Source organism: Manacus candei, unplaced genomic scaffold (genome assembly GCF_025592945.1).
Source record: "Manacus candei isolate 608988 ecotype Guabito, Panama unplaced genomic scaffold, ASM2559294v1 h1tg000014l, whole genome shotgun sequence".
Classification (NCBI taxonomy): Eukaryota; Metazoa; Chordata; class Aves; order Passeriformes; family Pipridae; genus Manacus; species Manacus candei.
Window position 1 is genome coordinate 50,291,580 of NW_026138062.1, and position 20,811 is coordinate 50,312,390.

The 20,811-nt window shown below is 40.0% G+C and overlaps 1 protein-coding gene across 10 annotated transcripts in view; it reads left to right on the forward strand.

Moving 5' to 3' along the window:
• Positions 1 to 20,811, forward strand: part of TENM4 (teneurin transmembrane protein 4) — a 600,622-nt gene that overhangs the window by 227,613 nt on the left and 352,198 nt on the right. For all 10 annotated transcript variants that reach the window (XM_051778647.1, XM_051778642.1, XM_051778649.1 and 7 more), the window contains one exon: positions 19,441 to 19,729. In XM_051778647.1, the coding sequence (XP_051634607.1) occupies positions 19,507 to 19,729 (223 nt within the window). In that variant the 5' untranslated portion in view covers positions 19,441 to 19,506. The remainder of the gene's footprint in view (positions 1 to 19,440; positions 19,730 to 20,811) is intronic.

Below are 20,811 nucleotides of genomic sequence, written 5' to 3' on the forward strand. Positions count from 1 at the left end.
ATAACTAATGAGTGCAAAATTCTTTAATTATTCTACCTTCCTGTTTGCCTTGGTGGGATATCCACGTCTGAGAACCACAAAATTAATAAAAACAAACAGAAACTCATAAGTAGAAAGGGTTTAGCCAGAAAACAAACTCATCCTTTTTATTCTGATGGATAGACAGGAGCATGGGTCATTGCTATGAACAGTACCGCTTCATTGCCTGTGCTTTGACCAGGGCCAGAGCATTTGACCTGCCTTGGCCACTCTTTCTATCATCTTGTGATTCACAATTAATTCACTTGATGGATGGCACTTTACGGATGTCAAGCAAAGTCACAGCCTTGGTCTTTGAAAAGACCCTACCTCTACATCAACCATCCTGAAGATAAACAGCAGCATAAATGCTGCTGAGGTAGGTACCCTCAGTTTGATTAGGTCTCTGCTGTGTTTTTTCACAAAGAGCCCAGGCTTTGATTAATTTGTTGGCATGCACTTCCAATACTAGCTTATTCAACTTGCATTCAAAAAATCATAGACTAACAGAATGATTTCAGTTGGAAGGAGTCTTTAAAGGATGTCTAACCCAACTTCCCTGTCATGAGCATGGGCATCTTCAACTCAATCAGACTGGTCAGAGCCCCTGGATTTTAATGTTTTCAGGGATTCACCCTGGATTTGTATGTCTTCAGGGATAGGGCATCTAACACCTCCCTGGACAATCTGTGCCAGTGTCTCACCACCCTAATTTTAAAAGACTTCTTACCTATATCTAATCTGAATTGACTGTCTTTAAAACTATTACCCCTTCTCCTAGGTCAAGACCTGCTAAGTTTGTCCCTTGTGTAATATGTAATTCGTAAGTACTTTAAGACAATGCTGGGAATTCATCTTGGAGACGGGCTTTCAGAACCAGGCCATTAGAGTGCTCTGAGCAATCATGCTCTGCTTTTCTTTCCTCCGAGTGACTCTGAGGGAAAGCTTTTGTTTGTTTGGTTTTTCTTGATTTTCTTCTGAGAAGTTTCTTATACTTGTGTCTGACCAGTGTTGGCTAAAAGGCCAGTTCTCTAAATGTGGCAGGATTAAAGTGCTCTGTCTCCTGGTGAATTCCATGTGCTTATGGGCTTCAAAATCAATTGTTCATAATGCACCTTATTAAGGTGAACACTTGAAGGGAGAGAGGGGAGAATGGAGAGAGAGAAGACATCTGTTTCAGAGAGGAATGAAATCATAGCTGCAGGCAGGCATGGGAGAGACCAAGGGATGCTTTTAAAATATTAACAAAATTGCAAAACAATCCCTAGGGGTGCTTTAGGAATATTTGATTTGACAACAATGCAGTTGCGATTCGTTCTTTGCCAAGAGCTGGGAGAGATATCATTCACATCCAGTAATCCCCCCCCCAAATGGCATCTTTCTTTCTTAAACACCCCTTCATTATTGTTCACATTGTTTGGTGATTTGCTTCATGTGATAGCTTGAAATCAGAGATTAGAGTTGGTAGGGCAAGCTGGCAGCATTTCCTCTCTGGCTGGTGTTGCCTTCACTTCTAGACAACCCGTTTTTAATGATATCTGCTCCATCAATGGATTTCTAATGAAAGATCAGTTCCATTTAATTTGCTTTTTCCTCTTAAATTAAAAAAAAAAAAGGGAGGAAAGAAAATTAAATTGAATGCTGAGAAAAGTAACAATGCTCAACAATCTTGTGAGAAAGGGGAAGGAGCAGGATTTTCCTTAAAAAAAGAGGCCCAAGGTCCCACTTATTGGTACATTCAAGCCTGCCAGCTTTGAGACTACCAACACTCAGCTCTTCCAAGGTCTCTGCAATACATGTAAGGCAATGCTAGGATGGGTTAAAGAACTGATGTCAGAGCTTGGGTAATTAACTTACAATCAAAATAAAAGAAAATTTTCTTTTACAAAAGAATCTGAAACTACTGTAAATATGGAGGTACCTGTTTCTGTACAGCTTGGCCAGCTGCAGTTTTGGCTCTGCTTATGATAGTAAATTAAACAATACCAAGGAGTTATTGTTTATATTATTGAATAGCAGCTAAACAACAATTAATTAATGTTCCTGGCAAGGTTTTGACCTGTGCAAACAATTTCTGAGCACAGTTAAAGCATCAGCATAGGCCAGGAACCAGTCCCAAAATGCAGAAGACTGCACCACCCTGTTTTGGATAATAAGAAGGTTTTTTATATAGATGAAGGCTTCTCTGTGCCAGTTGGCCTCCGTACCAGGGAATAGTCCCAGACTGTTATTTACTGTAATAAAATATTTAATTTAGTAGTGTAGATATCTCCTTTGTGTCTTGTATTTAAGATGAACTGAGTTCCTAGATTAGATTGGTGAAAAATCTGGTTGAGGACCAATACATTATTAGCATTCCTGTTTAGGAATAAATGTAACCATCAAAGCCATTTACAAATTTGTTGCTGTTTGCTTGTTTGCTTGAGGTTTGGTTTTTTTAAAAAAAAAAAAAAAGAAAAATGTTTAAATACATTTATTTCAAAATTTACAAATTACTGAGACCATCTCTTATGTCTTAGTGAAATGATTTAATTTGAGCCTTAGCCTGTATAAAACCATGGGCCAACAGGAAAGCTGCTGTAGTTCTTTTACAAGTTTATAGTAAACACAGGGCAGAAAGAGGATGGGAGGTGTCAGCTGAGAAAGGGACACAGAAAGGCATGTTAATAATATTGACATAATTAATGCACTGCCTAAGCATTCTCCTGGAGTGTTTCTCCTTCTGCAGTCCCATTGGAGAAAGTGTTGGACTTAGAGTTGGGGTCTCAGCCGCTGTCTCTGCCCCTTTCCTATCACATTTACTTTATTTTGAAAATTCTGGAGCCAGATACGTGATCTATACTTTCTGTCCTCCTTCTCCCATGAAACAGCTGCCCTCTCTGACTCAGATATGCTAATTTGAGCTGAAAAGCATGAAGTAAGAAAGCCACAGGCATGTTTGCCTTAGGCCAGGATCTTGACGGTGTCTGTCTGTGATCCTAACGCCCCTTCCCTCTACATTTATGCCGAGCCCTCATGCTGAGAGCAGTTCTGCAGAGCAGCATAAAATCAAGAACTTAAAATATGCTCAAGCCCAGCTGCTCCACTGCCCTTGTCACAGCACAGACAGTGTAATGGAAGGTGGAAGAAGGCTCATGCTTCCATCCTTGTGCCAACCCAGCCTATGTAGGGTTAATAAATTGATTTATAATGCTGGGCTTTATGCTAATGAGGCTCCAGGATAGGCACATTTATTTATTGCTGCTGCCCTTAGAGGATCATTAAGAAAGGGTGATGTGGAAAACCAGCCTGGAAGAGAAATACTCCATGCCACAACAAGTCAAACCAGATCACCTCTGTCACACCCTTGGGCTCTGTTTTCGGCACCAATGACACCATGTGCTTTCAGAGCTGCAGCTGGCAGGTCCTCAGCAGGGCAAGATGACCACTTGGTGCAAATTCTTGCTCCTGATTTACCATCTGAGGAAGTGCTAAAGCAGTCATTGATTAATTTTAGAGTTGGCTGGGGAGCAGAGCATAGTCTCTAGACCATGGGCTCCCACTATGACTGGTGCCTTTCCAACATCACTTCTACATGTGACTTATGCATGTTCCTCCCCAGCTCTTCCTCAGAGACAACTACTTAAGAAACAATCCTCTCCAAATCTAGGCCATGGAGACCTCTGCTTGTTTCCATTCAGCATATAATTACACAGAGAATGTTGTTTGACTCATTGGCTCTGCTCCAAGCCGATGAACAGACAGTATACCATGCCAGGGTAAGAGATAAAACACATGTGCATAAGAGTTCCACTTACAACTCTTTGCTTTGATTCTGCACCCATCCCCCCTTACACACATTCTTTCCCAAATTGCAATTTGCAGCCTAACACAAGCTCAGCTCAGTGAGAAAGCTCAGCTATGGGCTTCTCCTCCACATTCCTGGACAAGCAGAGGTTTGAGAGAGGTAAAAAGGCACTTATGATCCTCCAGTCTGGCTAAAATCTTCACACCCTCTCCATCCAGATGTTGCAACATCTGGGGATGCAGAGCAGACAGGAGTTATGGTGCAATCCTGAAGAGTACAGCAAGATGGCACAGACTTGGGACCTACTTTTACCCTAAACACAACATTATTGTCTTTCATAAATCCTCCCTCAGGCCATAGCTTTGGCCAGCAGCAGATTCTGCCTGCCCTGCACCCCATCCCACCATGCAGCAGTGAACCAGATTGGACCCCGGTCTGCAAAAAACACTTTTGATTCATTTTTGTTTCTGCAATCATTTCATACCAGATATTTGTATAATCTCAAGGAAGGAGATACTTTAAGTTTTTTGTCTGTGTAAACATTTCTCTCACTTGGGAGACTATGACGTGCACAAGACCTAGGGTGCCCAGGACCACCCCAAAGAAGTAACAGGAAAAGAAACTAAAATTCAGAGTTTTTCGTCTCAGGGAAAAGAGGAAAAACATATTTGAGAGAGTAAGGTCACAGAGATGGGAGGAAAAAAAATCTCTTGATTAGATTTCTCCCCTGACTAAAGTCCAGTCAACTGACCTGCAGATTTGGCTTTTTATAAGATTGCTATCACCATCACGTTCTAGTTGAAAGTGTCCCTGCCCATGGCAGGGTGGGTGGAACTAGATAATCTTTAAGGTCCCTTCCAACCCAAACCATTCTATGATTCTATGATATCTTAAGTGTTTTGACATTACTGCTTGACAGAGGAAATAATTGAATGCTCTTCAGTTTATGTGCCAGCATTGTCCCAGTACATTTGGGACAGAGCAGCTGAAGGTACGGAGCCCACCCTCAGGTGAGCGTAAAAGCCAAGGAGCATGAATCACCCTCTGCATTTCCCTAAGAGCAAACCAGGTTGTTAAAAGAATCATATATTTCACCTCCTTTCACTTTTAATTACTGTTTGCAAGGTGCATCTCCCAGCAGCAGGACCTTGTGTCCATGACTGCATAGAAAGGCAAGGGTCACATTTACATATCCACACGCTTCAAGAAAACTGCAAAGGCATCCCAGCTATTGGAATATTCACTGGAATATTCCCATCTGCACTAAGGGCCACTGAGTGAGGCCACTGAGTGAGCTGCAAGAGCCTGGTGTGTGTTCCCTACCTTTAGCATCGTTGTGGGTGTTTGCCTCCAGCCTGCTGTGCCTATCAAGGATGGGGAGAGGCATTTTCTCTCTCATTACCATTCCCATTAATACAGTTGTATTTTGTGAGATGTTTGTTTACATGAGCCTTCTTGGTTCTCTCCTCTCAGGGGAACCATTAATTTATCTGCTTTGCTTTCCATCAATGAGAGTTGACAGAGGGAGTTATGGGTAAACTGCTCTGTTTAGAGCAAGTGGCAGGTGCTGGTATCGCTCAAACTAAATGAAAATATAAATATCTTTTTACCTACCCAAGAAATCAGCTTAAATGCACAGACCCCAGTGTTTAGGTTCAACCTGTTAGTAAACTTAATGACCCAACGTGGCACTGAACATGTTTAGTGACAGCTTGAGGGCTGCACTGCCCCAGACCCCAGCTACATATAATTATAGAATGAAAATTTCAAAAATGCCTTAATTGCAAAAGGCGAAATGCTTATAATGCCGGAAAGGAGCCTAATTTTGGAGAAAAACCTGCCCCATCAGGGGCCCCTTGAGGGTCCTCAGGGGCAAATCAGAGGCTCCCAAGGTCACAGGTTACATGTGAAAAAATTGTCAATGTGCTTTCTTACATTTTTCTTTGTAGTTTCATTTTGGCTCACTCTGGGAAGGAGATTTCCAAAAGACTCCAATTTCTTAATTTCATTCCTTTTCATCCTCAGCACTGACATTTTTGAAGGCTGAAATATGATGCAGTGCAGCCCATACCATAAATGTGAACGTTAAAAGCTTTTGTACAGGGAGCTGAGCTTATGAAGCCCTATTTTACTCCCCAAGTGAAATGAATGGAAAATACTTCCATATAATTTAAAGGACTTTGGATCAGATGCACAGTTCACAGAAGCCATGCTGGTGTAAAACCCAGTGCCAGTCAGGAGATGACACAACTGGTCAGAAATATAGGAGAAAAACAGTGATTCATGGAGTATCTTAAAACATAGCTTATAGACAGCATGATTTAAAAAGCAAAAAGCTACAAAGTGGTAAGAAAGATCTGATTTTTTTTTAAACATTCATTTATCCTACACGGGATACCAATAATTGCTACTGAAATAAAAGGGAAGAAAAAAAAAAGAAAGAAAAGGGAAGAAGGAGGAAGAAAAGGGAAGAAAAAGAAGAAAAGGGAAGAAGAAGAAAAAGATGCTGACTGCATTTGATTGGTTTGCTTACAACAGTTTTCAACTTTTCTCAAAAGCAATGTGGTAAAGACATGGCAGAGAGAATACAGTTTTAACAGAAATTGCAATTAAAGGCAGGGAAACTTCATCTGTAATTTAGAAGGAATAGATGAGGTGTGGACATGGTTCAGGGGCTTTCAGCAAGGCAGCTTCCATGAAGCAGCATCAGCTCTCTTGACAAGAAATGGAGTGATACTATCTCTCAGAGTCACAAAATGTACACCTGCCCACGTGTGATAGGGGCAAGAGCTGGCAAAGTTGTAGCAGAAGGGCTACTAGAAACCTCCAGTTCTACTGCTTGAAAACTAATTAGAAATACAGATTTTTAGATCAGGCAAGTTATTGCAACCTTAAGTGGAAACACCTCCTTCTTCCAATTTAGATGATAGAAAAGAGTATCCCAATCTATTTTCCTTTTCACCCCAGGGTATTGCCCTCTTGCCTGAGCCTTGCATCTAGCTGTGAAACCAGACTGATATTAATCTAGCTCGAATAAGGTTGGGGAGACTAAAAAAATTAAAAAATAAGGATTTTGCAGATAAGGGCTCTTTTTCTTTTAGTTTACAGACAATTTCCCTGATCTGCTTATGGTGTGGTTTTATGAACAGCTGCATCAGTTTCCCCAGGGAGGCAGGAAGCAGCAGGGTGGCTGAGCCCTAGCAGGAGGGAACATCTCAAGCAGGGTTTGTCATCAGAAACATTGAAACGTGGAACTGTTCCTCTACCGAGGCTGACATTTTCAAACCCAGGAGCCTGAACTTTGGTGAAAACAAACTTATGTTTAAAGGATTCTTGGCAATTGGATTTCCTGCAGATTTCTGCATCCAACAGATGCAAGCATTGATCCAGTTTCACTCGGGCAACGATAAGTACAATGAGACATTTGGCTTCAGAAGCTCACGACAGAGGATGTTGCTGTCTCCTCTGTCTCCATCTGTACTGCTTCCTTTACAGACATAATTGCTAATAAATTAACATTTGTATAATACTTTGAAAATCATGAACTTAAATATAGGTTTTTATTAGCTCATATCCTGGCAAAATATTTCTTTCATACAAATTACTTTTTGTAATTGAATTATCCTTTGTGACTTTTAAAACTTACAAATGGTTGGACCTCTGCTATTCATCATTTTTCTCTGCCAGGTAGGAAGGAAATTGGGTCAAGAATTTATTGCAAGAAAGCAGATAAGCATTTTACTTTAGGGTTCTTTTATGTCCATGATTCCAGTGAGCCTAATAATCTTTGCAAATCATTAGCATGTCTTGGCCCAGGATCCATCCTGAAAGTGTATGATCTCACCTCATAAGTTTCTTGTTAGACTCCTAGACTCTCTCAGACATCTTCTTAGTACTGATATGTCTCATAAATTATTTATTGAAATGACATGCTTAAAAGCATCAAAAAAGACCTTTTACTTGGCTGTGAAACAGCTAAGAATGGTTATATCTGTTTTTCATAAAACGGGCCCAAAAGGTTAAATGCCTTGTCCAGGATCACACAATAAATTAGTGGTACAGCAGGGCATAATAGAAACTAGTGCTGTTTCCCAGACTCTTGCACCTCAGAAGTAGACATAACTATCTCTTCATCTCAGTATTTATTGGATGGTCCAAAATGAAGATGGTTTACTTGCAATCTGAAACCCATGGCCTTCATCTCTTAAATTCTTTTGTCTTTTGAGCTGGGTGGAGATGCTGAACTTGGTGCTTTGGGTTTGGGTGGTTTTTTTTCATTTTCCAGAAAACACACTTTCCAGAGATAGGCAGTCACCTGTGACTTCAAATGAGACATTCATAAGTCAGAGATACCCACTGAATAAGACTCCTTGTGTTTTTCCAAATGTGCTCTAATGAGTCTCAGTCAAATGATGGAACCTGTTAATAAGTTTTGCATGTGAAAGATTGTGTTTGTTGCATCTATTTGAAACAAATAGTAATAATTAACATTTATACAGCACTTTCTGCTTTTTAAGCAGTGCACAAACACTAATTACTCTTGGTTTAGTGTAAGCTAATGTAATCCCACTCTGCTTTACAATCTATTTGCGTCTTTTGTTGACTGAGAGCTAGTTCAATTACTTCTAATCTTTGGTCTAGCTAGTCATTAAAGGTATGACTAAGAAGAGCCATTTACATCTTCAATTGCCTTCTCCCCTCCCCAGCTCCTTCATTTGCTTTTTCCTTTTCTTCCCAATGTCTTTTTGCTGAATATTCTTAAAGCTGGATTCCTTAGCATGGTAGCAAAGCTTTTCTTCAGCAAAACAGTGAGCCTTTCCACTCATTTTGTTAAATGATATAAAAACGTAGTCTTATAAGAATGATTTAATAAGTCATTCTGTTTTGCCACAGGAAGTCACGTACAAGATGTTTTCCTATGGCAAACCAAAAGATTTATCACTTAGTCACTAAATTAGTGATCTTAATACCAACAGTGCAGACTTTATTTTCCAGTTTGGACTTGGATAAACAACTTAATCTCTTACCTAGCATTTTATCTATTGAAATATATGAAAAGTATTTGGCTTTCAGAAATACTGGCACAAAATCCAAGAACTCTAGTAAACAGGCTTCTGATGTCCAAACAGGAGCTGGGGTTTGTGTAGTCTCTGCCACCGACTTCTTGCATTATTTGATCAGGTCACTTCCCTGTTCTGCCTGTAACATGGGGGAGATGCAAATGTACCTCTTCGAATGGCTAAATCAGTAAGAAATCACAAACGTGCAGCAACACAAATGAATAACTTCACTGTGTGGTGAATGCAACCAAATTTAGACTCTTAGTCCTGAATCAGTCAGCCTAGGGGTCCCCTTGGAATCCATAAGGAGAAGGAGTCATTTCCAGATAAAAATAATTTATCCATGACTGTAATAATTGTCTAAATTATTTTTTATATTAATTTTGCCCTAGAAATTACTCTTTTTTCTTCATTGATTGTAGAAGGAATCAGTTGTGAGTAGTTTGGCTGTAGATATTTGAAGGACTGATATCCACAGTTAGGTGAGACAAATTTGACTTATCACCCTGACTGATCATCCTGCCATGTAGGTGCACAAAGTATAAAAACAGAATACAAATTTTACCTTCTGAGTTTTTACCATGTGCTAAAAATGAAAAGTAAATAAAAATAAACCCTGCTATTTTTCTGATACCTTTGGTCAAGTAGAAAAGCAGTAATTTGCAACAATAGAATAAATGTAATGTTATATATTTTCCTCTGAGCTACAGTATCAGTTATTATAACCTTAGTATGATACCTCCTTAATGCACCTTGCAGTTGAGCAGCATTTGTGTATCTGTAAGAGCGTATTAATTTCTGGTTTGGAAGGTCATAGAATCATAGAATCATTGAAGGGTTTGGATTGGAAGGGGCATTCAAGATCATCTAATGGGCAGGGACACTTTCCACTGAACTAAGTTGCTCAAAGCCCCACCCAACCTGGCCTTGAACACTTCCACAGATAGGATATTCATAGTTTCTCTGGGCAACCTGTGCCAGTGCTTCACCATTCTCACACTAAAGAATTTCTTTCTAATATCTAATCTAACCCTGCCCTCTATCAGTCTGAAGGCATTCCCCCTTGTCCTGTCACTACTTATCCTTGTAAAAAGCGCCTCCCCTTGTAACCCTTTAGATACTGGAATGAGCTCTAAGGTCTCTCCCTTTGTTTCAGAAAAAAAGCAACATTTTCTATTTCTAATTTACTATTTTCATCTCTCTATTTTTCCTCCATAGGCATTTTACCTAAGAAAAATACCCCTCCTACTGCATAAGCTTGATGTGTCATTGAAAGTTAAGCTCTGGACACAGTAGGGGTTACACTGATTAATCAATCCTTAGCATCTCTCAGTGCACTCTGATTATCTTACATAGAAGTCCTAAAATAAATCAATTCATGGGCCTTTGCAGTCTTTTTTCAGATAACTCCTGTTTTAATAACCTCAGTTTGAAGTTTGACCCTTTGGGGGACTTTATCAGAACAAGAAAACAGGTTGGTTTCTCTCTCCGCTGAATGAAAGCCAGGACAGATTACACAGTACTACAACATCTGTGACAAGAGCAGGGACAATTTTTAACATGATACTGTAGTAAGACAAGAACAGGTTGGCCTTGTGACTAATCCTGCAGGAGTTTTGTGTGTTAGTTACTTGAATCAAAGGAACTGAATAAGATAGTTGACTTTGCCTGCAGAAGAAGGATGGTAATACTTTTTTCCCTACGCTGTGTGTCCTGCTTGGTTAGGTGAGAGCTTCCCTCTGCTGCAGGAAGTTTTCCATTATGCTGTTCTGCAGAGTGTCTATATAAATAGTGTTAATAAATAGGCAGATACAAAATAAATCTGTCCCTAGAAATGCTTTTTGAGCATAGCTGAGTGTATTCCTCCAAATTCAGTTGAGCCTATGACATCCCGTGCCATTCGACAGCAGTAGTGAAAGCCAATGCAAGCGTAAACTGTTATTCTTTTGTTTTCACAGCCAAGCCAGTGAAAAGGGGTGTGGGGGGGAATTCAGATCTTGCAAGTTTCACGTTACAGATCTCCTTCAGTTCAAGCTGTCACCCTGCAAGCTGCTCAGACCCCAGGCTGCATCCGAAGGCTGTAGAACAGGAGATGCTCTGAACTCTGTTTCACACAGGTGGTGCACACCAACGTGATAGTTTTACTGAGGGATACAGAAACATGGCAAGCTTTACTCTTTGAACTTTATCTACCAACAGGTTTCTCTTTGTTTTCCTGCAGCTGATTGCATCAGTGTTTTTAGAGGCAGGATTAGAGCCTGTGGTGGTGGCCACAGGGAGAAAAGGCAGACATACTTTCTTTCCTAAAAGAGCCTCCATTCACTTCTCTTCAGTGGGACCAGAAATAGTGTGTAATAGTAAAAAATAAGTTACATCTGAGAGTGGGTTTGAGTTCAAAGGCTTCTTTCTTATGGAAAGGGCTCCTCAGTATCCCCACAAAAGACAAGACTGTAAACAGCAACTTTAAAGGAGACAAGTACTTCTTCACACAACACATAATCACATTGGAGGGCTATTCACAGGATGTTGCAAAGGCCAAAAGTATTTAAGAGTCAAATGGGATTAGGCAGACTCTCAGAGGACAGGTTTATGAAGGACTGCCAAACCTGGTGGTCCTGCAAAGAAATTTCTTGAAGCGTATGGAGGGGAAGGGCCAACCTTAATCAATAAATCACCATTCACAACCACTTGCTCCTTCTTCTCTTCCAAATTGACTGCATCCAGTCCATGCAGGGGTAATAAAGATGGATAGTTTCCTTGTTCAGTATATGACAAGAAAAACAGGAATACAGAGATAGTGTATCTACATGTGGCAGTTTACTTGCCTAGTTGTGGAATAAAGAGGTTGAATGGCACAAGGTGTGTATGGTAATTGTCTTGGGATTCTTGCCACATTTTCATATGGGTCACCATTCTATTTCAAAGGTTTCCTGTAAGCTGCAACAGAACACTGAGAAACAGACACAAAGCTTACCCAAGAGTGGGTACAAAGCTTAGCACCCTGAGCAAGCCCTTTACCAACCTTTTCTTACTGTCTAGGAGATGAGACACTGGCACTGGTTGCCAAGGGAAATTGTAGGTGCCCTGTCCCTGAAAGTGTTCAAGGCCAGGTTGGAAAGGGCTTCGAGCAATGTGGTCTAGTGGAAGGTGTCCCTGCTCATTGCAGGGGGTTGAAACTAGAGGATCTTTAATGTCCCTTCCAACACAAAGACACCTTCTTTGTTGTCATAGTATCCATTCTACAGTTCTATGACTAGAGACTATCAAATATGTTGCTTTACCAAAAAAAAAAAAAAAAAAAAAAAAAAAGTCTGTTTTTCTTTTCTGGAAGAAAAAGAAAAGATTCTCCCAAGCAAATTAAGGAAACCTGTGTCAAGGGTTTTCACCTAGGATGCTTGAGACACATTCAAAACTACATCATGTCTGATTCAGATTAAGGACTTAAAATTTAGCCCTCTGTATCCCAGATAAGAGCCCAAATTAGCAGATGGTGCATGACAGAGGAAGTATGGGAATGCTTTCAGTGACTACCTGCATTCTGTGTCACCAGTTCTTTCTCACTCTGAGATTCATTGATAAACAGGCTGATTTCACAGAGGTTTTGGATGTTTGGCACATCATACACATAGTGTATGACATAGTCTGACATAGAGAATCAGGAAAAACTTCCAGGTTGAACCTGAAACAGCCTACATGGTCAGGACTGTCTCTTCTGGCATTTATTATTTAAATACCTTTATGCATTATCTATTAAATTGAGGTTCTGAAGAAAATCCACTTCATCCAATAATGGCTAATAGACTCATAATGAAAATTTCAATATAAAACTAAGATTGTTTCAAAAGTCATTTCCATTTTAGGGGAAGATAGAGTAGGGTTCTGATGATTGCAGCTGCAAACTGCTTATATTAGTCAAAAACTATTCCAAAGCTTTGTTAATTTCTGGCTCCAGAATCTTCCCCTAGCACAGGTTAAAGGCTCCAGCCCATGAAAGAAGACTTAGGGCTTTGCAAACCAAAAATAATTGAGATAATTGCATTCCAGCCTCTTTCACACTTTTCCACCATACTTCAAAGCTCAACCACTGTTACAAACTTTCCTGGACCTCCAGCTCCTTGCAGTTTTAGATTTATTCACAAAAAGGTCACAAACCACATCTTTTGGACAGGACATTACCAAGTGCCTAGCAAGCAGAAGAAAGGCTTAGTGGTTAAGACCAGAAAAGGGAGGTTTGGTTTACTTTCTTTGAGCACTGAGTTGAAGCCAAGTAGTATTAATTCAACTGTTCCTTTTCCTCTCTTGTGCCTGCTTCTTTCCAAAGCCTTTGCCAAAAATGTGAGAGGATGTTGTACCCATAGCTTAATTTATTTCCTACAAAGACCTTGTGGGATTTGAACCTCTGTTATAAATCTGAAGCTTAAAGTTTAATAAAAAACACAGAAGTCCTTTATGTTATTTAGAAGAACTTCCCAGAAACATGGTAAATGGCACCACACTGTTTAAGTCACAGTTATGTATTTATTAAAATCAGATCATTGCTGACTCTGATCACTGGGCAATACAAACTTGATTTGAATCAGACCTGAGTACATGCCTAAGCATTTGCTGAATGCATTCCCAGGTTCAACATTTTGTGTAAAAAAGGCCAGGTTTTGTCAAGGTCAGGCTGGATGTGGCTCTGAGGAACCTGAACTAGTGGGAGGTGTCCCTGCCTATGGCAGAGGGCTTGGAACTAGATGATCTTTAAGGTCCCTTCCAACACAAGACTTTCTGTGACTCCATGAAGTTAGAATACGGAGCCTCAAACAAGGCACTTGCATCCTCATAGAAGTGTGGTGGGACTGTTGCAGCAGACTGCACTCTTTCAAATAAGGTGTAAAACACCAGGTGATGACCTAACTTGGTGTAGGATATTCATAACCACAGACACAAAGTCATTTAATCATCTGAATTGACAACATCTTTGGTTGCAGCTTAGAATCCTAAGTTTAATTTCCCAAATGACATTGCTGGTCTGGCCCCAATATCTGTTGCTACCTTCAAGATTATTATACAGTAAGGTGAAAATCTGCTTCTGTTTTGACTCTGAGTGGGGTTTTCATCATTCACCATGGGATTTCACTGGTCAGACACAACTGCAATTTTACATGCTCCACAGTTCTTCTGACTGAAGGACACTATCCAAACATGAAAGAGAATCTTGTTAATAATACCTGAGGTTCATGCTGCTCTTCTCCAACAAAGATTTTAGATGCACATTGGCCAAGACTTTTTTAATTAAGTATTCTACTGTGCTTATGTGACTTGGTTCTCAAAAAAACCCAGGGCTCAGTATCAGACTCAGCCTGGGAGAACAAGAGTTTGCTCTCAGTTGTGTTGCTGTCTTCTTGTACCACCTTAAGCAATTCAGTTTGACTTCACATGGCTCATATCTTCCTCTATAAAGTGAAGGAAACAATACTTGCTCACTACTTACCAGCATTAGGTAGTAGTTAATGTTTTGATTTGTGGAGCTCAAAGGAGGGAAAATAAAACTCAGCTGCCTCTCAGTATTCTATAGCTTTGCTCATTCTACAAAGGGCAGCAGCAATAAAAAAATACAGAAAAATATTGCCCTAAGCAATGAAATGAGAAAATCTAGTTTAAGAAGACAAAAAGCAGGCCCTACCAAGGAAGATGATGCTATTTTTGCATAGGGAGTCTTGCAGAGGAAAACAGATGCCTATGGGAAGTCACTTTGCTTCTTCCAGCACAAAGGTGGAGGTGGAATCAACCCACCAGAATTCATGCTCATGTTTTCATGGAGTCAAGATATTTCACTCTTCCAGTTTTCTCATCACCTTGTTACCGTAACTATATGGGAAACACATAAAGCTATCTCTTCTATATAAACCCTCACATTCTGACAGAAAATTGGATGATATGACATGCTGCCTTCCAGAACAGGTGCTGTCTATCACCTTGCTGCTAATCTCTGTGATTAGTGACCTGCAATGTAAGTCAGCTATAAAAGACCACCTGTCCTTTTTGCTGTAAGCACATCCTAGCATATCGCTTTGTGGTGTCACACTCTCTTGTCTGGTTTTTGATTGATGCAAGTTTGTCTTTTGAGCAGTGACTCAGAAAATAAATCATCCCCCTTGCCATTCATTGAGTGCGATTCTGCAGCACAAAGACGGTGTGGTTAATCAAAGCTCCAAAGAGCAACAAAAAGCAACAGAACTGAGAATAAGGAGGATAGATATAAAGGATAAAACATCATAAAAAGGATTATTTGGGAGCCAACCAAAGGAAAAGCAGAACACAAAGAGCTGCAAATAAGCATTGCATTTGCTGCACTACCGCACCAGAACTAGAAAGCTGTTTTTTTTGTTCCACTCCTTGACATATATGCAAGGATGTGAGAAGAGTCCCACATCTCTGAAAAATATAACTTTTTCAAGTAGTCTGGTTTTATATGTCTTTACATGTGAGTAACCCTTTCTAGGGTCAGTGGGATTTTTCTGAGTAGAATAAGTAAAGCTTATTTCTCTTGTGAACTGCACCCCAGATCAGCTTGTGGTCCTGCTGGGATTGCATACACAGAGGGCTAACAAAAATAAGAATGGCTATTGCCATTAACTGGCCTTAAAAAAAAAAAAAAAAAAATAAAAAAAATGGAAAAAAGATGAAATTGGCGGACAGCAGGAATGATGAAAGAATCAAAAAGAGACAGAAACGCTGCGTTATAGGACAAGAAAGCCCTTTCCAAATAGAAATGGTTCAGAGCAGGAGGGTTTTGTGCTTCTGTAGAAGGAAAAGGAGCGCAGGGATTGAAAGGAACATTATTAGAAGCTTTGGGTTTTTTTACATCCAGTCCAGCAAGTTTATGGAAGCTTTTAAAATTATGAGGAGCAATCATGAGCTAAAGATGGAAAGAAACTGGTGGTTGAGTATGTAACTGAGACGAGTGTGATTCTTTGTATTCGCCATGGGCCAGAGAAGTCAGGAAAAATGTGAGGTGTTGATGGCACAGATGAAATTGTAGCAGAAGTGAAATCTAGACACAAGAAGTAGCAGATAAAAAATAATAATCTATCACAGAAACATTATGAGGCAAATTCCCTGACCACACAACTCCACTGAACGTAAGGTATCTAAACCATCTGGGAATTGGGCCATAAAACTCAGATGACAAGAACTGCATGTCCATGGAGAAGTGCTGGAAATTTACTTAAGTCAGTTAAATGCAACAGTTCCTTCTTTAAAAAAAAAAATTAAAAAAAAAAAACCACTTCACTATGTTTTTGGGAGGTGACCTTTCTGGTTGGAAAGTCAAGCCAAGTGGTGAGGGAGAGAGAAATAAAAAGTTGAGAAGAGCTAAATTTGTAAAGATATGAATGAATTGGGAATAGAAACACTGTTACAGAGGAATGTACATGTGGACGGTGCAAATTTACAGGGCTATTTTTGATGAACTGTAGGAGGAATTTCAGTTTTTCAGCGCCTTTCTTTACAAAAAGAAAACTCTTCATCTGGTGGGAATTCAGTCAATTTCCTCATGGTTTTTTGTCATTTCCTAAGTTGCAAGGTTACTAATGGTAATTACAGACCCTGTTTGTACCTTGTGGCTCTAACTGTGCAGAAAGGTTATCTTGGCACACGTGCCTCTCCCGGTAGAGGGGTTTTAAATGACTAGCCCTCAGTAGGAATTGCTACAATGCTCAGAAACAGATAGAAGCCACCTTTCCTCATTTCTTTCTTATAGAGTAACTGCTTCTTGCTCACATTTTGCTATCTCCATCCCCCATGACAATAAACCACAATTTTAGTGTTCATTATAACAGCTGTTACTACAGGGCTGTTGTGAAGGAGCTTGTTTTAAGGTGTTTTATTCAAAAGTATAACAAACCTGGTCCTTCTCAGGATTTCACACAAAAAAAAGATGCTATAAAGCAGACAAACTGACTCAATAATAAGTGCAAAAAAGTCACAATTTTTCAAGCCAAAAAGGACTTTTTTTTTTTTTAAGAGAAGAAGACAGTGCACTGAAAAGCAATCAGATGCTCTATTTCTTTTAGCTCTCTCCAGTGTGAAAGCACCAATATGTTTGATTCAATGCAAAAAAATATATACCAGTATTTGGTAGATCTCTTGCATGCTACTACTGGTCCTTAGCATAACACAATTTCCTTCACTATGACTTCTACATTCAGGCCTTGATTTTTGTGTATTTGGTCTGCAAAACATTTAACATGTGTCAGTTTTGGCCGGTGAGTAATCCCATTTGCATTCACTCTGTTGAATTTACATGACTGATTTTAAGTCAGTGAGTTCAGTGAGTTTAAAAACATATTAAATAAAAAACATATTAAAAAATATATTAAAACATAATCCAAGTGGTGCTCAAATCTCTGGGAATGATTTAAGTAAAGCTCAGTTATAAGACACTCCTTTTCCCCTCATCCTCCCATCAGTGTTTGATAATTTCTATGCATTTTGCTGACAAATAGAAAGTGTGAACTTGGTCTACCACCATCAGTGGAATAAACTGTAAGAGAATGAAGTGGATTTTTTTTTAATATATAGTAGTGTTTTCGTTTCCAGGAAAGAATCCCACAGGAACTGTACAAGGTGTTGGAATTGGGGTCTATCATTGCAAAGTTCATTTTGGAGGTTAAAAGGACTAAAACCCAGTTAGCAGTTTTAGCAAAATCAGAATTGCAGAAATAGGAGTGTGTCATGGTTTATCCCCATGAGAGTTCCAAGAGTGTAATCCTCCTTTGCTTTGCCCAGCTGCAGGTGTATCTCACAACCTTTCTGCAGCTCTTGTTCCTTCCCATAATCTCTCTTCAGCTCCAGTATTTGTTTATTTTTGCTTGTGTCAGACACTTTGGCAAGTAAGGAATTGCTAATAAAATGTTGTCTTCAGGCTTCAGCATTACAATTATGATTTGTAGGTTTTCAGAAGACTTTGTGCCAAGAGTCTTCTATCCTTCAAACACTCATATTTTGAACCCCACAAATGCCACATTACACCACATCCCTTTAAGCCAACCTGCAAAGCTCACAGCACATCCATCCTCAGCTACTGCATCATAGCTGTATGAGGGCAGGTGTAGATTAGATATTAGAAAGAAATTCTTTACTGTGAGGGTGGTGAGGCACTGCCACAGATTGTTTAGAGAAGCTGTGGCTGCCCCATCCCTGGAAGTGTTAAAGGCCAGGTTGACTGGGACTTGGAGTAACCTGGTCTAGTGGAAGGTGTCCCTGCCCATGTCAGGGGGGGCTAGATGATCTTGCAGGGTCCTTCCAACCCGAACCCTGCTAGGATTCTATGATCCTGTGAAATCCGGGACACAACATCTGTACCAAGGCTGGGGTCTGAATCATGGAGGAGTAAGATTTCATTAGTACATTCAGGGTTTAGACTTTTAAGAGAGAAATGACACCAGAATGTGATTCAGTCCTTGCCATACATTTCCATATGTATTTCCTATGAAAAAGACCAATAACTGATAGGTTCTTTCTTAACCTCTTCCTTTATGTTTTTAAATGCTACTGGTAAAGAAAATTTCCTGAGGTGGCATTTAGAGACTTGACTTCTGTTCCTTAGCAGTCAGGAGGGTTCAGTTCCTTAGAAGCTCAGCCCGTAATTACAGATTTTCAATGTTTGGTTTGTGGGTTTTATCATTTTTTTTTCCTCATAAACCAGTTTAGATATTAAAAAACATATTTTACTATCCTGATGCAAGTCATTGACTTTTTTTTTTCTGTTGCATTTAATAAACTTGAAGTGAAAGTACCATTTATTAATTATTTTGAAAAATGTACTTTTAACATGTTTTATTTCTCTTATCTGTTTTCTCTGTGTGCAGATATGTATGCTTGCATAACATTGCATATATACATTAGTTTTCCAACAGGCATAAATTCCAGGCCATGTTGTTACATGAAGCAGAGCACTATCACTTATTTACTCTTTCTCAGCTCTGCTTAAGTTCTAATATATTTCCAGCTGAGTGAAGATGAGCCCTCTGAATAGGAAGACATTTTTGTCCAATTTCCATCCGTATCTCAGCCCTTCATTCTTCTTTTCTCCCTCCCCCTTCCCACTTGCCTTCTTACACTGTCTCAGTCTTTTGTTCATCCTTTGTAACCTCACAATCTGACAAAACACTTTTAAAACCACAGGACAGCATTTTTTCCAAAGTCTTCTGGATGCCCAAATAGAGACATTTCAACATTACCTGATTTCCAAGAGATTAGGTGACTGATGAATACATGCCTCCTGGAGGTGTCTGAATCACTTCCCATGGAAAAAAGACACAGAATATCACAATCAGTTTCAAATTCCCAAGTGCATTCCCAGTTCAGACAGATGCAGGTTGCTGCATGTATGTGTCCTGTTAGCGGTGGCAATTATTAAATGAGTCACGTATAATTGAGACTTTCTTTTTATTGGTAATTGTTCTAAGAGGGTTTTCCTGCGATCCATTGAGTAACATCTCTTTTCTTCAATGCAAGAATGTATAAAGAAGGCAAATTAGCCATCAGGTGCCCAAAGGCATGAATTTCTTTTATTCTCTCTTTCAGGTTATTCCAGTCTGACCACCACACAGACGTCATTTTTTTAATGTTGAATACTCAGATAAGGGTGCCATGGATGTAAAAGAGAGGAAACCATATCGATCTCTGACTCGGCGCCGCGACACTGAGCGTCGCTACACGAGCTCTTCGGCTGAGAGTGAGGACAGCAAGGTACCCCAGAAGTCCTACAGCTCCAGCGAGACCCTGAAGGCTTATGATCAAGATTCCAGGTTGACCTACAGCAATCGGGTCAAAGACATGGTGCACCAGGAGGCCGATGAATTCTGCCGAGCAGGTGGGTACTTTTCAGCGGATGGATCTGTAAGCAGTGTGAGTGAATCAGCTGAGAGCTGGGGCTGGGTGGGAGGATACCTTTGAAGGACTCTGAGTCTGAAAGGAAGATAGAGAGATTCAGAGAGAGCAGCAAGGATCATCTTCATTATATTCCACAGACATTGTGTGCAGACCAGTGTCCTTAAGTGGCATATCCATACCCCATGTTCATTAGCATTTACTAAGACACATTTTCTGTGTCTTAGTCTTTTTGCCTCCAACAGCACTTTGCCACTTCCTACCATGAGACTAGAACCCCCATGCATGTGCTGTACAGTACTGACATGGTGTGGAAAGCTCTTGCCTGCTCAGGAGAACTTTCACTATGTCATGTGCCTGCTCTGTTATGAAGGAAGTCAACAAGAAAGCTGAGGCAGAAGACAGTGAGAGGAGAGCGCCACTGCCCACAATGTCCCTCTGGTCTACAGCAAAACCCAAGAATCCTGAAAGAAGGAAAGCAACTGAGCTCCAGACGGGATGAACCACCCTTGGCATTGTACATGGCCTGCAGGCTTTAGATTTGACTTGGGAACATGCTCCAATATTAGAGGAGTAAGGAACCACTTTCAGGACTTACAGGAGCCCACTGAGTCACAGTGTCTGTGAAGATGTGGAGTTTCAAGGGTCACCATGGGCATCACAGTCCTAATAGAGATTTCAGATATTCACTTTTTCATTGCTACTTCAAAGTCAGTGTAGTTGCATTTTCACTGCTGCTGTTGCCTATGTGCAGTAGATTTCTGACCCCTGCTATGTCTTGTCTTCATTTTTCTGTAGAGGCACAAGTGTTGTAGTTCAGAAGCCAAGTAGGACTTTACATAAATTATTTTTAGAAGTCTATCAAGAAAAGCACAAAATGGCAAAGTGAGTCAAATAGAGTAGGCAGCATTCTAAAAAATTAACATAAACTAACCAACCTAGAGTGCTCTGAACACATCCTCTGCAATTTGGAAGAGCTTATTCCCCAAAGGGAATGCATATAATTGCACTCTTTTAACTTGGGGGGTGCTTAATTTTACTCCTCAAACATCATGCACTTGTGGT